The 21,450-nt window shown below is 59.8% G+C and overlaps 1 protein-coding gene across 1 annotated transcript in view; it reads right to left on the bottom strand.

Annotated features, from left to right (window-relative positions):
- Nucleotides 1-21,334, bottom strand: part of ADGRB2 (adhesion G protein-coupled receptor B2) — a 36,580-nt gene extending 15,246 nt beyond the window's left edge. Inside the window, exons 1-4 of the mRNA XM_046662147.1 lie at nt 21,114-21,334; nt 13,492-14,302; nt 2,259-2,342; nt 477-641 (exon numbers count right to left, since the gene is read on the bottom strand). Coding sequence (XP_046518103.1) covers nt 477-641; nt 2,259-2,342; nt 13,492-14,287 — 1,045 coding nt within the window. The 5' untranslated portion in view covers nt 14,288-14,302; nt 21,114-21,334. The remainder of the gene's footprint in view (nt 1-476; nt 642-2,258; nt 2,343-13,491; nt 14,303-21,113) is intronic.
- Between the last annotated feature and the right edge of the window lie 116 nt (nt 21,335-21,450).

The following is a 21,450-nucleotide window of genomic DNA, read 5'->3' as shown; positions in this document are numbered from 1 at the left end:
GGGCTAGAGTGAGCAGGTGGTGCCTGGGCCTGGTCCTGCCTGCCTGTCACCAGCTCCTGGAACACAACCTACCTCCCCACTCAGCACGGATGCACGTGCTCTTTTGGCTAGGGAAAGGGGACCCCAGGGGCACTTTCTGATCTTTGTCCATGCTTAAGCCCAGTTCTGTGTCCCCTCCCAGCACAGCTGGCCATAAGCACCAAAGTGCTATGAACAGCAAGGGTAGCCCAGGGCTTAGGGGAAGGGGCACCGGTAAGCAGCCCCCTTTTGATGGGGTCACAGTGTGCCAATTCCAAATCTAGGCTGGGCCAGGTCACCTCCCACGCTGGCAGGTATACTTTGCGGGTCTCCCCATGCTTAGTCAAAGTTCATGGGGCCCCCAGGGACAGGGCACGGGACCTGACTGCCTCCCCTGGGTCTCCCGACCCCCACCCGGCTGGGCAGCGCCCGCCTGGAAGCCCACGGGCGCTACTGACCCGGGCAGGCGGCCATACTGCAGAGCTTAGTCTGCAGCTCGGGACCCTCGCAGGCCTTGCCGCCGTGCTGGGGGGGCACGCAGGTCCGCATCCGGCTCCGGGACCCCCGCCCGCAGCTGCGGGAGCACAGGCTCCAGGACCCCCACTCCTCCCACACGCCGTGCACTGCAAGGAAGCACGTGGCCGGTGGCTGGGCGGCACCTTGGCCCCGCCCACTGCCCATCCGCCCACCAATCAGGAGTTCGGCAGCTCTGCGACCACTCCTCATTGGCTCTTCCCTGGGTTCTGTTGCCAGGGAGATCTCTCAGGGCGCCAGGACTCCGCCCTTTGAGGGGATGTGGAAGATACAGGCTTCTAGTCCCAATTCACACAGGGCACCTCCTGTGGACACCCGGCAGGGAGACTAGGATCAACCCAGGAGGGGAGCCAGGGGTCCCAGGGAAGGGCTCAAGATCCGCCCCACCCCACCCCACGGCTCCCCATCCCCAGACCCAGAGCATGAATTCAACACGGCAGCCCTGGGGCAAGAGAAGTGCCCCTCCCAGCCCCAAGCGCATGGACACACAATAGACACGAACCTCTACATGGACACTGACACAAAGCGCTCACACTCTAGAACACAGCTTGGCCCCAGCCCTCTGCAAGCTCCTGCCACACCCTCGTGTACCAAGACTCCTTCCCAAGTAGGCCCTACTTCAAATCCACAGCCAGGCGCTGGCCAAGGCCTAGGCACCACTTCACTCCCGCAGGGCACAAGGAGCAGGACCAGCTGAAGCCGCTCAGCCCCACCCCTCTGTGCTGGACCATCTGTCCCAGGCAGGCACATGCACGTTCTCCAGAACTTCATGCTGAACTCGGGAAGGCTTAGGAGTCTGGGGGGCTCCCTGGGGAGTGGGATGGGGAGCCAGAGGAGGGAGGAGATGGTCAGGGAAGGTTTCATTAAAAAAAAAAAAGGTGGCATTTGTCTTAGATCTTGAAGGACAGGCTGAATTTTAACAGCCAAGGTAGGGTGGGAGGGATAGGACAAGAAAAAGCAAAGGCAGGGAGGCAGGAAAGTGCTAGAGGTGCCGGTACGGCCAGAGCGTAGGGAACAAGGAGAGCAACCAGGGTAAAAAGATGAGCCTTGATTACCGGGACGTAGGCATCAGGGGAGTGATGTGCCCAGAACCGAGCCCACTAGTGTGGGCTCTGGTCTGATTCATCTGTGTCCCCAGTTCTCTGTGTGGAGCTGGGCACAGTGTGGGGAACAGTCAAATTTGTTGAATGAAAGGAGAAGGCACCAACCATCTTTGGAAGATTAACCTGCTCAAGTCCCAGGCAGGACCTAATGCTGCAGGCAGAGCGGGCGGGGATGACGGGCATACCTGGGCAGGTGGCCGAATTGTTGCAGGGCCGGGTCTCCCGCAGGGGCCCGCTGCACAGGGTCCCATAAGGGGAGGACACACAGGAGCGGGTCCGCACCTGCAGACCCTGCCCACACGTCAGGGAACACACGCTCCACGGGGACCACTCCTCAGCTGCCGGGTCGCCTACGAGAGAGGGACAGCGTCGGCGGCAAGGGGCACCTCCCAAGCATTCAGTCTCTAGGGATCCCCCTACCCTGACCCCAAGTGACAGGCTCTTCAGGAGGCAACCCGGCCCTGCCCACAGGCCTCACACGGCAGAGAGATGCGACTGAGCTCCAGAACACAGACACAGACGGGCACATGCCAAGCACGCACACTAGCAGACGCCACATAGTCGGGCCCCCGCCGCAGAGGAAGGGAGGCGGGCCCGAGTTACCTGTCTGCGCCATGTACAGCCCAGGCTCATCTGCCGACCTTGGCCACTGGGTTTTCACCTTCGGTTCCTCTTCCGGCTCCTCACCTGGAACACGGAGGTGGTGGCAGGGGCTCAGCAAAGGCTGGTATGTCCTGCTAGAGCGGCACAGAGAAGGCAGCCTTGCTGGCCCTCCAGCCTTAGGGTCTGGAACCAACTGCAGGAGATGCTGAGTGAGCATCACACTCTGCCCCCTGGCCCACCGCCACCATTTTACAGATAAGGAAACTGAGGCTCAGAAGGCCACGCAGGACTCCCCCGAGCCTCGCAACCATGTTTTCCTCCTCCTGCCTCAGCCAGACTGGGGGAGACTGGAGAGCAGTGGCTGCTTATATTAATGAGCTCTGGGAAGCTTCCGAGCCAAGTGCTGTCCATACGTATCTCCTTTAATCCTCCTCTAGGAAGTAGGGATCATCATCTCTGTTTAAAGATGAGGAAACTGAGGAAGAGAGAGGGGAAATGACTTGTCCAAGACCACACAGCTTCGTGAGCCTGAAGCACAGGCTCTTTCCCCTTGCTGGGCTGACTCCTAGGGCTGACAAACAGCCAACTTGGACACCTGTGACCACTGCCCAAGCCTGCCTCTGGGACAAGATTCATGGCAAGCCAGGGGCTGGGTCTTGGGCCCGGATTCCACTCCCCAAGCAGCACTGGACTATGACCTGGAGGCACGGGTCAGAATGCTGCTCCTCTGAGACCCAAGGGCCTGGGGCAGGTGTCTACATCCAGCAGACCCTCCCCCACTGCCCCTGGGGCCAGGAGAGCAGCAGGTGCTCCAGGAGGCCACTGCTGCCTTGGCCCCAGCCTCCCCGGACTCTGGGCTGCCCTGATTTATGTGTCTGGTCTAGGTCTTGGAAGGACCGCCAGCCCTGGAGGAGGGGCTGGGAGCTCCCATTCTCCAAAGCCCGCCTTCTTGCTCAGACATGAGCTCATCTAGGCCCTCTCCCACAGGCTGGGTAGCAAGGATGGAGGCCGCTGTTAAGTGCAGAGCGGAAGACCCAGCTCACGTAGAGGATGCTGGGCAGATGAGACTGGAACAGCATTTGGGACAGAGCTCAGCCCATGCTATCCCCAAACTAGATGGTACTCCTTTCCTGGACTCCTAGCCCCTCCCCTATTTCTGGAAGCCAGCACCAAACAGGTACTCTGCGTCTGCAAGAACCCCAGGGACTGTACTCTCCCTGCCTCCTGCCGCCCAGCGCAGGCTCTGTGTCTGAGAGACAGCCCTCCTGACAGGCACAGAGCGGCCACCCTCAGCAAAGTTGCTGTGCAGGGGACCCTGAACTGCCACTCAGCCCAGCTTCTTCTGGTCTCATCCACTCCACAGCCCTCCCCTCCGCCTCAGACACCAGTCTCAGGACCTCATCTCTATCACGCCCGAAACTTCTCCACCATCTCTGAAGCCTGGTCCCCAGGACAGCTTCGGAGTCAGGCAACCCTGGATCCCAACTGAAGTGTGGACAGTGGCCAGCTGTGTGACCTTGGGCAAGTGTCTTTACCTCTCTGACCCTGTTTTCACCTCTGTAGAACACTCAGAATACCCCCTACCTCGCGGGCTGACTTGAGGACACCCTGACATGAGGCCACGAAGCCCTCAGCACCCTGCTGGGCACATGGCAAATGCTCGGAGGGCAGTAACTATCTAGTGTATTTCACCATCTCCCCTCCCCTCCCAATCTCCACCCCTTCGGCTCCCTCACATGCCTCCTTCAGCCCCCTGGGCCTCAGCCCTTTGAACAGCATCTGCCATCCCTCCTGGGCTCGCTTCAGGCCCTGCCTCTATCAGGGCCACTGAGAAGGTGTTGGTGCCACGCCTGTCAGCTCCTGAATCCCCTCACCCAACCATTCCACCTCACCCGCTCAGCCAGTCCCCAGCCCCAGAGCCTTGTGACAAACCGCCTTCTCCAAGCCCACCCCCAGGCTGCTGAGGAAATCTATGGCTGTGCCAACTGGCACCACAACAGATTCAGGGCTGCACGTCCGCTGGTCACCCAGGGCTTCTCAGCTCCCCGCCTTTGCCATTCCTCACCTCGGCTGGCCGGGCCAGACCCTGACCTCTCTCCTCAAGCCATCTCGGCCCACTCTCTCTGCCACAAGCTCCTTGACAGGCAAAGCAGAAGCTGACACGGGAGCCCCCGACTTCTTGCTCCACGCCTGTGACTCCCAACTTCCCTGCAGCCCCCCAGGCCTGGTCCCGCAGCCTACCCCTCCCCCTTCTCAGGAGGGCCCATCCATCATCCCCTCTCTCCAGCACCTCGTCAGCATTCTCTCTCCGTCGCAGCCCGTGCACCGACTGAGGCGGCCTCCATTCTGGAGAGAGCCCTCCTCTGACTCTCCTTCCTCCTCCAGCCACTGCCCTCCGGCTTCTCTTCACCACCACCGAGTGGTCCACAGCTGGCACTCCAGTTTCTCACCTGCCACTCATGTCCTGGCTCAAATGTCGCCTCGCCTGGTAATTCTCTGCAGTCTGGCTTCTGACCACATCTTTCTGCTGAAACTGTTTCTGACAAAGTCATCACCGCCCTCCTTGTTGCTAAGTCCTATGGACGCTGTGCAGCCTCCTCTCGCTTGACCCCTGGGCACTTGGCCCTGCTCACTCTTCCCGCCTTGAAACATTCCCCTCGCCTGCTCCCCTGGTTTCCTCCCACCTCTCTGGCTCCTGTCTCAGGCTCCTAGACTGGTTCTGACTTCCTGTTGCTTCCCACATCAAGCATCCACGCTTGTCCTGTTTTCACTGCACACTCCCTCAGCCCAAGGCTTAAATAACCCCTCTGAATGGCTGCTCTCAAGTCATTATCCCCCCCGCAACCCACCCATGCTCCATTCCTGTATAGATTCCTGCCTCCTGAACAGGTCTTCTGACAGGGGGCCCTCAAACTCAGCATGTCCTCTCAAACCTCCACCTGCTTGTTCCCCACCTTCTTTACCTGGAAAACTCCTACTTGACCTTCAAAACCCACCTCAAATGACCTCTCGTGTGTGAACTCTTCCTTATCCCCCACTCCCCAGGCAGGGTTGGCTGTCCCCTCTCCTTTGTGCCCTCTCATCACAGATGGTTCCATCTTCTGACTGTCTGAACTTTCCCCCGACCCATGAGCCCTTTAAAAGAAGGCTGTGTGTGAGCCATCTTCCTGACCACAGTGAACACTGGCACAGAACCAGGCCCTGAGAAATATCAATAGACACCGATGAACACGACTGCTCCTAGCTTCCCCTGTACCCCACGGGGGTCACTGGAAACGGTCATTTGTAATCTCGAGCATCAGCTCTGCCCAGCAGTCCTCCACCTAGACCACCCCCGAGCCTGACACCCATATATTAACAAACACTGTGGAGATGCTCTTCCACCTTTTGCAAATCCAGCCGAGAGTCCCCTCATCCAGCTCCTGTATTGGCATCTTGACCATCACTGTGTCTGTCGCAACCCCCATCCACCAGCCTGGCACCCGGGAAGCCCATCAAACCCAGCCACGTGAGAAACCAGCCTGGCCTGCTTGTCGTGGACTCACACTGCCGCGTGTGCTGCGTGAAGCCAGGCTCCACGCTGGCTTCCTGCGGTCCCCGTGTCCTCTACTAACCACTCACCAGCTGTTTGCTGGCCAGCCCCACGATATAACTAGAGGTGGTGTTGATGGTTTCTAGATTCCAGCCTATCTGAAAACCAGAACGTGTCCCAGGTCCAGCTCTGAGTCCTTCTCCTAGCCTCCCGGGCTGGGCCAGAGAGGGGATGGAACAAGCCCAACGGCACACAGCTAGGACCTACAGTGACCACTCTCTCCTCCACCACCACCCCACCTCTTTCAGAGAAGAGGCCAGCATTTATCTAACCCCCACGTGAAAGCCAGTTCTCCCTGAAGGGGGACGAGGACAGATAAGACCAGAAGTGTTATCTACTGAAATAAACATCCATTCAGCATGTACCGCATGCAGGCCCCAGGGCTCTGGGCCCACGGCAGGGGAAGTCTGAAAGAACGCTGAACTGCAAGGACCAGGAGGGGTCCAGAAAGGGGTGTGAACACCCCCAGAGCTCCTGGGCGTCCCACCTGGTGAGCTCCGCAGGCCTGCTGGACCAGGGGCTCCGATGCTCGCCATCCTGCGATCCATCAGCTTTCCCACCTGGCTGCCTGCATCGGGCACAGCCGGACCCGCCGCCTAGGACCCGCCTCCCGGCTCAGCCCTGAGGACCCCTTCACTGTTTGTTTTGTTGTGAATAAGGAAATGTTTGCTGCACGACTCCCACGTGCCGGGCACCGTGCACTCGCCATCAACTTGCTGAGTGCTCATTAGGATGGGATCCCCGAGGTCGCAAGCTGGAGATAGGCTGATGTGGGATCGACCCCAGGCCTCCCGGACTCGGGGGGCCACACTCCTTCTACTGGACTGCACTGGCTCTGACAAAATGCACCTCAACTCAGACCTCCTCAGAGAGGCCTTTCCAAATTCCCACAGGTCCCCGAGTCACCCCCTCGCCCCATCAAGTCCCCTCAGACTTGCCTCTATTATCCTGTTTTTCTACCACTTTCTAATTGCTCCCTTGCACATCTACCTGCCCCTCCCCCACGGTGAGCCTGATTCACTTCTGTATCCTCCAGAGTGATCCTCTGGGAGCCCAGCTCCAGCCACACACACTCCCCTACGGAAGAACCTTCCACGGCTCCCCACTGCCACAGCCACAGTGTAGACCTCTAGCCTGGCATGCTCCGGCCCTATGGACCTGTCCAGGCCTGATTTCCCCTCCCCACCAGGCAGCCAAGCACACTGCAAGGTCATGTTGGCCAGCGGGAAGGACAAAAGATTTGGGAACCAGACAGATAGGTAAGTTTGATTCCCAACTCTGCCACAGTCTTGCTGTGTGCCCTTGGGCAAGTCACTTCATCTCTCTGAGCTTAAAAAGCAACTGAAAATAATGAGATTTCCTACCACAGGTTTATCGTGAGAAGCAAAGGAAATAAGAGACTTGGACCGCCTGGAACACCATAAGCTCTCAACTAAAAGGAGCTGCCACTCACTTCTTGTTACCCCTTGAACTTGCAAATACTTTCCTCCTTCCATGCATCTGCTAATGGTGTTCCCTCCTCTTGGACTGACCTTCCTTCACCTCAATCTGCCAAAATCATCTACTTGTCAAATGCCACCTCCTCCAGGAAGCCTTCCTAGGCTGACCACACAGGGGTTTGGGTATGCTCGTCCTTTCTTCTGTGGCATAGACCCCAGGCTGCCTCCTGGCTGCAGCTGTGAGTATCCTGGGCTTATCCCTCTCATGGGCCCTGAGGAAGGGCCTCAATCTCTCTCACCCCTCTTGCACAGAGGGCCTACCTCTGAGCAGTCAGACACAAGACAGACATTCAGCAAACATGGGCCAGATATCCCTGAGGGTTGCTCCACCCCGACCCACAGGGGCCACTCTGGTCTAACCCTGGCACGGGCAGGCAGGGTGGGCAGAGGCTCCCTCCAAGTGAGCAGGACTGCGGGCACCTGCTACGCCGTGATCCACAGACTCTGCCCCCCCCCAGGCTCCACACAGACCAGCCCCCTCAGCCTCCTTTGTCATGAACGTGTTAAAAATAACCACGATAATCATCTCTTCCACACCAGAGAGTGGTGTGGTTTACAAAGCCCTCCCTGAGGCTGGCCCCGAGCCCTGAGGAGGCGCGAGCTGACCCCCTTGAGAGAGGGCTCTGTCATATCCCTTCATGGCTCCCCAGCCCAGCAGGGCTCCTTGCACCCCACCGTGCCTTGGAATCCCAGGGGGCAGAGGCAAAGGGAGGTGGCTTTTGAAAATTCCAGGCTCCACCTCCACAGTCCAACGCGACTGTATATCTCTGAGGACCAGATGCCCAGCCAGAACGCCAGTGCCCCTCTGATGACTTCCTCACTGAGCTGCTCGCCTATCTGCCCAGCCTCCCAACAGGGCTGGCTGGGTCCCTGCCTCCTCCCCGACACGGCCAGGAGCTCCTGGAGAGCAGGAACCACATCTGACTCACCCCGCCTCCCCCATAGCACCCAACTTCTTGCTGCCTGGAAGCCCTCGGCCAGCAGGGTGAGGTCCCAGAGTTTGGGGACGGCAGGTGGAGCCTTGGCCTTATCCCCCACCTCTGGGGCTGCCGTCCAGCAACACCAGTCTACTTCCAGCTCCCCGCCCCGGGCCGTTCACGCCTCCATGCCCTTGCACAGGCTGCTTCCTCTGCTACCTTGAAAGCCCTTCCTCCCGCGGGGTTTCCCAAAACGTGCAGTGGGGGATGACTTGGGCTGGCTCACAAACAGGCCGTTAAATAACACTGGATCACGGACTGGGGAAGTGACCCCCTTTCCAGGTCTCTTTCAATTAGGGTGACTCTTTGCCAATCTGCCAATCCAGTCTGCACCTGTCGCCCTCATATAATTAATAGTACCCCTCCCCCTTACAACCTCAAAAATGTCCCGGTTTAGATGGTAAATTATATGGTCACCTTACTTTTAATCCTTCCAAATGCATGAAAGATAAAGTCTATCTTTCATAAAAAAAGATTAAAAAAAAAGATAGTCTCTTTATCTTTCATAAAAGTCCGAGACTTTAACACATGCCCAGCACGTGCTAATTTCTCTTTCTAACAAATTGAGAGGAGGGACAAGCATTGAGCTGGAATTTAATGATGTCGCTTTGTTTCCACTGTGGTTGTTTCTTTGGTTATCTCCTATTTCAGATAAGTGATCCTCTCCTTCCATTTATGGTATGAAATTTCTTTTTAATATACTACATTTAAAAAGCGATTCGATTTAAGGAAAAATTTCACGGGCTAGTGAATTCCTATTCGCTCTTCAAAGCCCAACTCAAAATCACCTTCTTTAGTCTGCCTTCCCATCCCTTTGGAGTTTAATCCCTCACTCTTGCTCCTCCCTTGACATCAGGCACACACGTACGTCATCCCTATGACGCTAAATTGTAACACATGCAACTATTTATTAGGGATTCACCATGTCTCAGGCACTGCGCTAACCACTCACCCACATTCTCTTGCTTAATCCTCACATTACTCTGGGATAGCTCTACCACCCTCATTTCACAGGTGATGAAACAGGGGTGAAGAAACATGCCCACAGTCACACAGCCAGTCCGTGGTGGGATCAGGACTTGAACCAGGGCTAGGTGACCTCAGCCTGTGACCTTGACCACCAGTGTACACTGGTGGTCACTCTCCCCCGCAGAGGGCAGAAGGCATGTCTGGTTCAGCTGGGATCTCATTCACTCAGAGCCGGCCCAAGGCCTGGCACAAACTCTACTCTGATAAAGATGTGAAGACGTGTGTGATGGATGGCTGGGATTCAGTCCCTGCTGAGATGGCTGGGGAGTCTGTGCCGCACTCTCCGTCCGTGATGGAGCACTCAGAGATCCAGCAGCACAGATCTAGGCTGGAAGGACTTTCCAGGAAACGCATCCCATATGCTAGGTCTCCCCCCACCCCACCCTGAGAGAGACACTGCCTCCCTGATGTTGGAGCCCCACACAGGCACGTAGGGCCCCACTTCCTGCCACCAGACAGGCTGGCCAAAGGAAGAGAGCAGGGCCTGAGCGCTGAGAGGAGAAAGGCCAGTGCAGGATGGGGCTGGACAGGTCAGAGGCAGCTTCCTAGAAGAGAGAGGGCTTGAGTTGTGCTTGGAAGGATGGGGACGTTCTGGATAATCAAGGGCAAAGGACATCCCAGGTGAGGGAAACAGCCCAAGCAAAAGCAGGGAGGCCAGAAAGCAGGGGGTTCCGGGCCCAGGGAGAAGCCCAGTTGAAAGGGCAGGAGAGAATGACAGGGAACACTGAAAGCAGGTGGCCGCTGCGTCCAGGGCGGGGAGGGAACACCAGGCTGAGGAGTTTGGGCCACATTGGGGAGTCACTGGAGTCTGAATCACAGAAATGACACACAGAGAACCAGGGATCCTGGGGCCCAGAGGGGCAATACCTTGTCCAAGTCACACAGCAACAGTGGCAGAATGGGGATCTGAACCCACTCTTACCTCCCAGGCCTGCCACTCAGAAGACCCCAGGCTCACCCGGTGGCCTCGCCTCAGCAATGGAGCTAGGATGATGGAGAGAGTGGGCTAGCAGCAAACAGCTAAGGGTGGGACAATGCCCCTGGGGGGAGGCAGAGAGTGTGGCAGAGGAGGGAGGGGGGTTGCAAGAGTGAGAGACACTTGCTCCCGGGTATCACTCTGAACAGCCATCCTCATTGGCTGGTGCCTCCTCCGGATGGGAGGGTCAGTGGGCAGGAACTGCAGGTTGGTGGCCGGCCCCCAGGAGCTGGGCTCTGCAGCTGGCACTACCTCTACGACCTGCCTTCCTGCCCCGGCCTCAGCCAGCCTCTGTGCCAATCCTCGGCCAAGCTCCTTCCTGCCTCTCTTCCCTTTCTTCCTCTCCCCTTACTTAACAGATTGCGGCAGCAAGATGGCACAAATTTATGGCTCAACTCACCAAAAACAACAAGAGATCTATCAAAGGCAGTTTGCGTGAAATTAACAGGCGCCCGTACCCTCTTGTCAAACGCACTCGGCTCTGAGGCAGACCCAGTCACTCCGCTCCATCACTGCCCACCAGCTCCCAGCCTCATCTTTCTTCCAGTACCAATCCAGCCCCACCCCACATGGCCTTGCTGTTGATCCTACCCGGGGTGTCCCAGAGAAGGCGGGCACAGCTCCCCTGCCCCAGTGCCTGGCAGAGGGGCTGGAACGAGGGTCTCACTCTCCCCCTTCACCACCATCTCCACCAATCTCATCCTCAATCTGGCAGCTCCATGTGCCAGCCGGTTCTCCTGCAACTGGTACCTGTGTCCAGCTGGCCCAGCGGGGAGGAAGTGAGGGAGGCATGAAGTTGAGGCCAAGGGCTTGGCAAAGGTGACACTGCCACCAGGCACAGAGTACTCTGGGCCCTAATGATGCCACGGCCCTCAGATGCCCCCTGCCACATGGAACAAACTGAGTCGTGTGCCTATCACCTCTCGCCCCAGAGAGGCTGGGCAGAAGGGAGGAGGTGGCAGAGATGAAGAGCCTCTTGCCGGCCAGGAGAGAGGAAGGGGCGGTGCCAGCCCAGCTCTGGAAGCCAGTGTGCCAAGTGAGCTCACTTATGATGGCTGATGCTATATCACCCCCTGCATGCCCCAAGAGAGCCCTCCCTGCAGACAACCCCATGGAGCAGCCTGGAAACATGCCAAGCAGGACAAGGGGCATGAGCAGAGGTCAGGCTTGGGAACTGCTGGGAGCCCAGGGCTCCCTGCTCAGAGTTCACACTAGGCCTCATGCCCAGAGGCAACCAGCATCCAGTCTCCACTCGTCCTCAGTCCCAGAGGCGCCTGCTGAGGCTCTGATGTTGGTGGGGACGGTGGTGCCCTTCCCGTCACCGGCCCTCTCTGACCCCCAAAGACACCCCAGCTACCAACCAGTTCCTGCTTCCGGCTTCAGTCAAGCCCAGCTGGCTGCTCCTGGCTCTGTGCTCCACATGGCAGCCTGCCCAGATGGTGCCCGCCCATGAGGGCAGAGCCTTGCTCCATCCACTGCAGACCACTGGGCCGATGGACCGCAGGGAGAGCCAGACAAAAGAACCTGCCCTCTGCTGAGCACGATGAGGGAGGCCCCCACAGAGTGACAGGCAGTGGTGGCCAGGCAGGAAGAGCCATAAACCTCCTGATATATGCCCGGTGCTCTCCGCCGATGTTCGACAAAGAAGCGAAATTCAATTTCTTCCTGCAGGCACTAAATCCCAGGCCAGCCTCCAGGGCCTGTAACCTGCCCACGGCCTGGCTGTCACTCGGACGGCTTCATCGACCACTGTTAGAGGCCAAGCCGGCCTAGTGGAGAGGCCAGAGCAAGGCCACTGGGCACATGCCACAGATGGGCGTGATGCCAGGTGTCTCATGGGGAGGCAAAGCATCACCTCTCCCAAAGCATTGGGAGAGGCTATTGCCACGATAAAGACGCCCTCTGATTAATTCAGGGATATCTCCCCATTTTACAGATGAAGAAACTGATGGGGAAAAAAATGGGATCCACTCAAGATAACAGTCAAAGGCAGCTCCCGACTCCAGGGCTCTGGTCTCGGAAGCAGGGATGGGGACCCAGCACGCTCCTCCAGTACTCCTAGCAGCCCTCGCATGAGACCCCCTCCTCCTTGTAAATACTCTCAGTCAGATCCAGACTCCCCTTCTGACTTCCATCCTTGTTTAACATCCCTGTTTAACATAAGGGTGGGCCAGCATCCGTTATCCCAAATGGGGAAACTGAGGCCCAGAGAAGGGAGGGAAGTTCCTATTAGTACTAGAGCTAGAGAACAGACCCCCATCTGCCTCTCTTCCACCCCCATGACCTAGGACCCCTGTTGCCTGCCAGGCCACCTGGCCAGTCCCTGGCCAGCACCGTTCAGCAGGCATGTAGGATCCAGCTGAGGGGCTTGGGGCCTTGAAGCTGCAGGAAGGAGGGTCAGCAGAAGGTGGCTGTGATGGAGGGAGCTGGGGGGGGCGGAGCAGGAGCAGGCAGCACTCAAGGGCTCGAGAGCTTTTGCCCAGTCAGCAGGAAGCTTTAGCAGCTGGCGGCCTTGGTCCCAGAAGACATGGGCCCAGAGGGGGGAGACAGGGGACCCTGGAAGCTGAGCCAGCTCAGCCCTCCACGGCAGCCTCGAAGCCCAGGCCTCTTCATCCAGGCACATTCTTCTGTGCCTCCCTCTGCCCTGACCCTGGGGCCACTGCCAGAATCACTGACCCATGTGGGCAGGAGCACATCCCTGCCCCCTGCCTACTCCAGCCTCCAAGCAAACTTGTCAACTTGCAGTGCCAGGGGTCTGCCACGGTCAGTGCCAGCTTTGGGCCTTTGTGCACACTGCTCCCTCTGCCTGGAACGCCCTCACCACTCCTCCGGCTTGGCAGGCTTCCACTTGTCCTTCAGATCTCTGCTCTTGTATCACTTCCTTCAGGAAGCCTTCCCTGACTGCCCAATGGGGGGGGTGCCCCTCCCTGGGTTTATCAAGCTGCATTATCTGATTTATGTTCCCCATTCATCTCACCCAGACTGCAGACTCTGAGAGTGAGATCTGACCCCAAGCCATTTTGGTGACCCCAACATCTCGACAAGGCTGGACACAGAGGGGACGTGAGTGAACAACTCCATGAATGGCCCCAGAGTCTGCCTGATGGGCACCATCAGCCCCCTGGACACACCCACCCCACCGGGCCCTGCTCAGACTCACCATATCTCATCTCGGTTGTGAACAGGTCATTGCTGCTCCCCGAGTGCAAATCGGCCTCAGCAGGCGGGGCTGGGCCCCCGGGCACCAGGGCATTGGACAGGGTGTGAGCAGCAGGAGGACTTGGAGGTGTGGTGGTGGCGAGGCCAGCCCCCGCCTCACCAGGGCAGCTGCAGCCCGGCTGGGCAAAGCCACAGGCCCTGCCGGCAGCGCGGCCACACTCCTCACTCCAGCGGCAGAGCACTCCGCAGGTGAACTGACTGGAGTTGTTGTTGTTGATGAGCAAGACCTCCACAAAGCGGAAGGCCAGGGCAGCGGGCGCCAGCAGGCGTGGCGCCTCCGAGGGCTCAGCCGACAGGCACAGCTGCACGAAGTTCTTGTCGAAGTGCAGGAAGGTAAAGGGGCCCGAGCCACCGCACAGCTCCAACCCCACTGCCTCCTCCTCCACCTCTGGCCGCCCCACCTCCGACTCCGCCTGGGCCACCACCTCCTCGGGGCTGGGCCGCAGGCAGGTAAAGTTGACCAGGTAGTGGTCCAGGGGCAGCAGGCGGGGGGCAAAGTGGGCGCACACCTGCTCCTGGCGGTTGAAGCGCAGGTAGAGGGAGTACTTGGTGGGGTCAGGGTTCTCCAGGGTCCAGGAGCAGCCCGAGGCAATGGTAGGAAAGAGGTCCTGCAGCGAGAAGGCCCCGTAGAGCACGCCCGAGGCCAGGGCGGAGCAGGCGCTGGGGGCGGGGTCGAAGGCGGCGGCCAGGCGCAGGGACAGAATCACAGACAGTAAGAGGGGACGGGCTGGGGTCATCCTACGTCCCTTGCCCTGTGGAGAGAGAGCAGTCAGCGGCCCAGGCACAGCCAGCAGAGGTGCTGAGCCTCCCGGAGCCAGCTGCAGAGTGGGCTTCGTGGCTCAGACGCTGTTCTCTTAAGACACCCTGGTCCACGTGTGTGATCCTAGACAAGGGACTTGACCTCTCTGAGCCTCAGTTTCCTTACCTGTAAAATGGAGGCACGCAGGAGAGCGCCTGGACTCTTGTAAGCCCTTAAGTAACACCAGCTGTCGTTGTTACTGTTAGCCTCTCGTTCCTCGGTCACTCTCATCAACCACAGGCATCCGGGCCTGACGTGCAGATCCAGCCCCATCCCCACCACCCAACTTGTATTCCCTAGGACTGCTGCTCCGACCCACAGTGTGTCGTGATCAGCTGTGAGGCGTGTCACATGTAATCCAGCAGTAATCGTCAAAGTAGCGATGTTTGACAACGATTTGCTTTTTTATAAATCAGAGCAATTCAAAGTTATTCCCAGAACAATGTCACTCTCACTGTCTTGCTTTACTGAGTGGGAGAGAAAGGGGAGGAGTTCCTGCCAGGGTGCCAGGGACTGCGCACAACCTGGGCCACGCCCACGGGAGGGCATGGCAAGTATGAAAGGTCCTAAGCATCGCGGCTGTGGATTTCCTAGTGGAAACAAGGGGGAGAGGCATCTGCGAAATGGGTGCAGTAATTCCCCTCAGACCCCTCTTCCTCTCCCACCATGGGGTTATCCTCCAAGGCCTGGCTCAGGGCCTGCTACCCACAGGGAGCCCAGCAAGCCATCTCCCTGCTCCTAGCTCCCACAGCCCTTGCCTGAAAGTCTGCATCACCCAGTCATGACCTCCATCCCTTGCTGTCTCCCTAGGACCGGCTCGCTCATCTCATGAATCTTCAAGCTCCTAAGAGTGGAGAGCAGAGTTCACTGATTTCTACCTCCCGGCAAAGCGCTGCACTAAACTGACTCCCAGCACGTGTGAATGTCCTCGAGGTGTGGGAGGGCAACCAGGCCCCAAGCCCTCCCTGACAGGCACACAGGGCAGTCAGGCCAGAGGGGACAAGAAGGGCTGAGGGATGGAGCACCAGAAGGTGCCCTCCCACCCCCCAGGCCAGGACAGATCCACAGCCCACAGCCTGCCCAGCCTCCACCCTAGCTGTCCGGAAGCCAGAGCCTGGCGCCTGGGCTGGCTCAGCCCCACTTCTAGCCCTGCGCCCAGAGTGATCCACACTGCCTCCCTCCTCCATGCCCACACATTGGTCACAGCGCTGGATGGGCCCCTAGAGCCTGGTTGTTCCACATTAGAGGAGAAAGGATGAGGCTCCGTGAGGGGAGGCAACCTGCTCAAGATCACACAAGAGTGACCAAGCTGGGACTGGAGTCCAGGAGCTGAGGCCCCAGCCCAGGTTTCTCTCTCTACCACCAACAGCCTCCTGCTCCGTCCTGTTCCTTGCTCAGGCTTCAGGTCCAATGGACAAGCCTTTAGCTCTGGGAACTAAATCACAAACAGGATAGTTCACAGGTGTGGCTAGATTTTCCCAAGACACACCTGCTCCCCAGGGGCAGCTATTCCCTTGGCTGCTCAGGAGTCTAAATAGTGGGCGGGGGCAGGAATTAGAACCCCAGAATTCCAATCCTTGGGTATCTACAGAGCTCCTCACTGCCCCAGATCCCGCATGCTCCAACTCTCAGCCAGGTGCCAGCCCTAGCCACAAACCAGCACTGGCCCCTCCCCAGGCACACGCGGGTTGGGGTGTAATGGGGGGTGGGGAGGAAGCTCAAGGCAGACCCATTTACTGCAGAGGAGCCATCCCACCCTTCCCCACAGACCCACCTGGAGTTATTCAGCAGAAGCCAGAACGGGCTGTGTCTTCACTGCCCCCAAGAGCTGAAAAAGGGACCAGACCCCTAGCCTTACCTGCCTCACAACATGCCTGTCCCAAACCGTTGCGTCTGCCCAGTCTGCTGCGGCACCAGCGAAGCCAGCAGCTGATGATGAGTGACATGCAATCCCCCCGCTGCCCCCAATTATTTTTAAGCAGGCTGCAAAAATCCAGGCCATGGCTGCGGCTCCGCGGAGGGGAGGTGGGAGCTCATTACAACTGGCCTCGCCTCCCCCACTTAGAGCAGGCGGGAAATCTCCAACACACACCAGCCCACGTGGGCTTGAAGATCCCTGTGCCTGCGGACATGCACACAAAAGCACATATGCACAGATGCACGTATAGACAGGCATTCACAGGCACATACAGACATGCACATGGATCCGTGTAAACTACAGATGCGTGAACTCACGTGCACACAGTGTTGCACACACTCACATCTACAAGGGTGTAAAGAGCCAGACACTTGTACACATGTACAGAGATGCAAACGCACTCTCTGGCGTGGGCGCAAACAGGTATTTGGTTCTTTGAGGCTCAGCATATGACAGCTACCTGTCAGGCTGGATCTGACCTGCTGCTCCTCCCTTTGTGTTCTGCAGCTGGGGGCTCAGACCTCCCGCCCCCACCTCTGGCCCTCTGCTGCTCCCTACTCCACAGCCCCAACCCATCGAGAGGCACTAGGTCCACATCCTCCAGAGGCACAGCCTGGCTTCTCCAGAACTGAGCCATGTCTAAACCCTGCCCAAGCCTCTCCTCTTCTCAGTCTCCATCAGACACCCCCTTTACACCACTTCTGGAGTGTTACTCTGGGTATGCATGACCCTCATTGTTCCTGTGACATTAGGAGCCCCTTTTTTATATCACTCACCACCCACAAAATAAGGCAAGGAGCCCAATTCCAGGCTGGGTCAGAGAGCGCCCGGGAGAGCACCCAGAAGGATCCTTGCCTCACAGGCAGCCCAAGTGGTAACTAGCCATCACTGGGCTCCCTGAGCCTCAGTTTCCTCCTCTGTGGAATGGAGACCATGCTCCCGGCCCTGGGGATTGCAGACACCTCCTCAGAGCCTGGCACAGGGAGCGCACTCACACAGCCCTTCCCCTCCGCCCCTCCCTCTTCTCAGAACCTCTCAAACTCTCCCCTGCCTCCTGCTCAGGTTCACCCTGCCTCTGGGAAGCCTCTTTGGGTTGAACCACAAGAGTGGCTTTGCCACCTCCAAGCCCAGTAAGACCACAAACCCCTGCATGCACAAGAGCTAGAGAGGAGAGGTAGGGAGGTCAGCTCTGAGGAAGAACTTCCTGGGTCAGGAGGTTAATTGGAGGACGATCAAAAGGTCTCCTTCCTCAGGACCTCTCTGGACGGAGAAGGATGAGTCGCTGGGTGGAGTGATCTCCGTCTCAGCGCCCCCCTTCACCGCATGCCTGCCGCCCCCCAGCAAACCTGAGACCCCACCCTCTGCCCAAGCACACTCAGGCCCCCTTCCTCGCAGACCCCACAGGCCTGCCCAGCCTCGGGCTTCCCTTCTGCACCAATGAGGGAATCGAGGCTTTTGCAGCAGCTGGCAGGGCCAAGGCAAGACTGGGGCGGGGAGGGGCACCTCGGGGCAAGGGCTCGGGCTCCGGGATCCCCGGAATCGACCCCTACCCGCCCTCCCGCTGGGAGCAGCGGCGCCGGGCGGCGGGAGCCGGTAGCCGGGCGCGGGCGGGGGAGGGGCGGCGGGCGGGGGAGGGGGCGCGGCGGCGCGCACATCCGTCGCGTTTATCCACCTGGCAGCTCCAATTCGCCCGCCCGTCACTCACCCTCCGCCTCCCGGGTGCTCGCTGCGGGGCCGAGCCCAGGCCAAGACGCAGGCGGGGACCCCCACTCCGGGCCTCCGGGTCCCCTGCCCATGCACCGGCTGAGGGGCGGGGTCCTCGAGGACCCCTCTCCCGGAGCTCTGGCACCGAGGAGGGCGCACACCCCTCCAGCTGATGGGCAGGACCGAGGGGAGGGGGCGACCCCCCCAGGGCGGCCTCTCCCTCTCGGACTGGCAGACAGGTCGCTGCGCCTCTCTCTCGAGGGTCCCTCCGGCCGCGGAGGGGTGCTTGGGGCGTCTCTCGCACACCATAGGAGGGGGAGGAGGGGCGGCCCCCAGCCCCTGAGGGCGGTGCCGCGCGGTGGCGGGGGAGGGGGCGGTGACTCAGCCGCCCTCCGCCCGCCTCCCCGGAACTTTGCAGCAGCTGGAGCCTCCGTTGCTACAGGAACCAAAAGCTTTTGTTCCCCAATGTCAGGGCTGCCCCGGCAGGCGGGGGGCTGAGGGGCTGCCACCCCCCGGTGGGACCCAGGCCCAGCCACACTGTCCAGAGGACTTCTAGCCCAGCAGAACGTCATGGACTGGAGCCCCCGCGCTCCCTCTTACCTGCCTTCACCAAGCCACTCATGCCCAAGCCAGGTTTCTTCAAACTCTTGGGGCCCTCAGGCCCTAACTCTGACCTGAAGCACTAACTGCCCTGGAAAGTTCCTGATGGCTCTGACCTCCTGGAGGGAGGCAGAGGCTCCTCTGTGCCCCAGGTGCTCCTCTATAACTGGTTTCCCACGTGGGCCCCCCTAACTGGCAGCCTGCCTTTGGGGACCTGGACTTGGGTGGGCTTCGTCTCTGTACTTATCCCAACTCCCCAGCCTCTGCACTTGAACCAGGACCTCAGAGACCTTGGCCTGGGTTTCACTGATGCCTCTCTGGCCAGAGCTGACCCCAGAGCAGTCCCCTGCGATAGTGAAGGATGGGTGAGGGAGAGGGGAGACTCTGGGGAGCTAAAGGTATTTTCTGGCTTTATTATCCTGGGGGTTGGAGTGAAGGCACTAGAACGTGTTCTGCAGTTCTCCTCTGGGACTAGGAGTGGAGTGGAAAGGGGCCTGACCTTGGCCTTGAAGAGAAACAGCCCAACACACCTATCATTGTTGAGCATTACTAGGTGCCAGACGCTCTACACAATCTAATTCTCCCTGCAACTATATGAGGCAGTGATCACTGACCCATTTTACAGAGGGCCAACTGAGGCTCAGAGAGGTTAGGTAGCTTGCCCAGGTCACACAGCTTTTGAACCCAGGTCATCTGACCAAAAGCTGAGTTCCTAACTACTTACTCAGCTCCATTACCTAAGACCCGGGACGGGAGGAAGAGGGCAGAGACCAGCTGAAACCCACTGTGGGTTACAGAAATGCCTACCACACACACCCCAGGCTAGATCTATCCCTTTCTTAAGAGTGATGGGGGAGGGGGTAGAAGAGGGGAAGAGAAGGAGAAAAGAAGGCAGAGAAGGAAGAGGGGGAAATCTGTCGGTCAGTCTTGGTCCAGGGAAGACCCTCCCTCACACACACCCCCACCACCACCATGGCATACCTGTACAGGGTCCACACTGACCCCCAGCCCTGTGTCAGAGTGAGGGACACTCCCCAGGTGCCTTCTCTGTCCCAGGGCCAGAGGGACTCCCACACTGCCTACTTCATGCCCAAGTCAGACAGAGGCCACCTTTGCCCCCAGCCCCCACCTAGTGGGGACTGCCATGGGGTAGACAGATAGAGGCTCCCTGGGGACACCTGCCCAAGCCCGAACAAGCCCATCCAGACCATCTCAAATCCAGGGGCCAGTCCTGCTGGTCTGTGCCTGATGGCTGAAAGGGCTCCTGAATTGCTGCTAGGGATGAGCACGCCATCCCACCCCACTCCACTCCATTCCTAGAGCCTATGGCCTGACAACCAGGACTCTTCTGGCACGGATAGCGGCCAGCACGAGGGGGCACCCGGACTCGCCCACCGACCTCCTCTCCCCAGGGACTTCCCAGCGCCAGTCCTGCAGCCACCGCTGCTCGGGCTGCGGAAACCTGGGGTTGCCCGCGGGAGGAAAAGGGGCGGCGGGTCCAGGGCTGCGGGCAGGGGGCGCCAGAGGACGCCCAGGGGCCCGGCCGGCAGCTGGCGAGGCGGGCAGTCTCTCTCGGCCCGGGGGCCCCTCCCCCCGCGGACACCAGACCCTTCGCCCGCTCTGCACCCGCCGCGGCGCGGAGGACTTCCCTCGGAGCGAGCTGACTGCGGGAGTGGCCGCCAACTTCACAGCCTACAACCCCCCCGACACACACATCATGCCAGCCCCGGGGGCGGCGGGAGGGTGCGCTTGGTGCCGGCTCTATGCCCCGGGGGTTGGAGGAGAGAAATGGGGGATGGACAGATAGACTCCGGCCAAAGAGGGACACGGGAGTCAGGGCTGCGAGGCCAGCCGAGATCCCGGCTGGAGAGGAGGGGGCTTGGAGCAGACATGGGGGACACGGCCCCAAGTCCAGGCTGAGGGGGAGGACACTTGCAGCAGAGATCGGTGAGGGACAGCGGGACTCTGGGCAGATATGGGGGTGGGGGCAATCGGGAAAGAAATAAGAGGGGAAGCATGGTTGGGTACCGGAGCGCAGAAAGGCAGTAACTATGGGCAGACATGGATGGGGACAGGGAGGACTCCACGAAGTGGAGGGGAGACGCAGGGTCCAGCATCCAGACGAGGAGGGGGGATTGAAAAAGGGGAGACACAGTGGAGCTGCAGGTTGGAGAGAGGAGCTCTAACCAAGGTGGGGACCCACTGCCCTGATCCAGACTGAGACAGACTCGAGACAGCGATGGGAGTAAGGTCTGGGTCAGGATTCTGAGCGGGTGGGGGTGGGGGGCTTTAGCAGAGATGGGTAAAGGGGAGGGGGGCGGAAAAGGGACTCACCGGAGATGAAGGGGGCCTCGACCCCGGGCTTGGAAGTTCCCAAAGAGAAGGGAGTGGGTAGGTGCTGAACGAACTCAGTTCGGGCGGGGGAGAATTCAGCAGAGATGGACTAGGGGAGAGCCCCGCGTCCGGGCCGGTGCGGAAACTCGGGACCGCGCCGGGAGGATTCGGTGCGGGACCAGGTTGGGGTCTGGGGCCGAGCACTCACCTGGGCGCCGTCAGTAGCAGGAGCGGGGGCCGGCGCGGGCGGAGGCGGCCACGGGGCGCAAGTTTGCCATCCCTAAGGCGGGGGCCTGGCCGGGCGCGGGGCAGCTCGCGGCAGCCGCGCGCAGGGCCGAGGCTCCCGCTCCGCGGAGCGGCGGGTGCAGAAAAGGCGCCGCGGAGCAGCGCGGGGCGGGCGCCGGGCCGGGCGCGGGCTCCTGCCGCCGCCTCCTCGCCGCGCCGCCCCCCGCGCCTCTCTCCCCCGCCCCGAGCACCGCCCGCGCCGCGCGCTGCCTCCTATTCGCGGGCGGCGGCCGCAGCCCCGGGCTCTGGGAGCCGGCGCC

This window comes from Equus quagga, chromosome 5, assembly GCF_021613505.1.
Source record: "Equus quagga isolate Etosha38 chromosome 5, UCLA_HA_Equagga_1.0, whole genome shotgun sequence".
In the NCBI taxonomy this organism is placed as follows: Eukaryota; Metazoa; Chordata; class Mammalia; order Perissodactyla; family Equidae; genus Equus; species Equus quagga.
The sequence above is the reverse complement of the archived record's forward strand: the minus strand, read 5'-3'. Positions and strand labels throughout refer to the sequence as shown.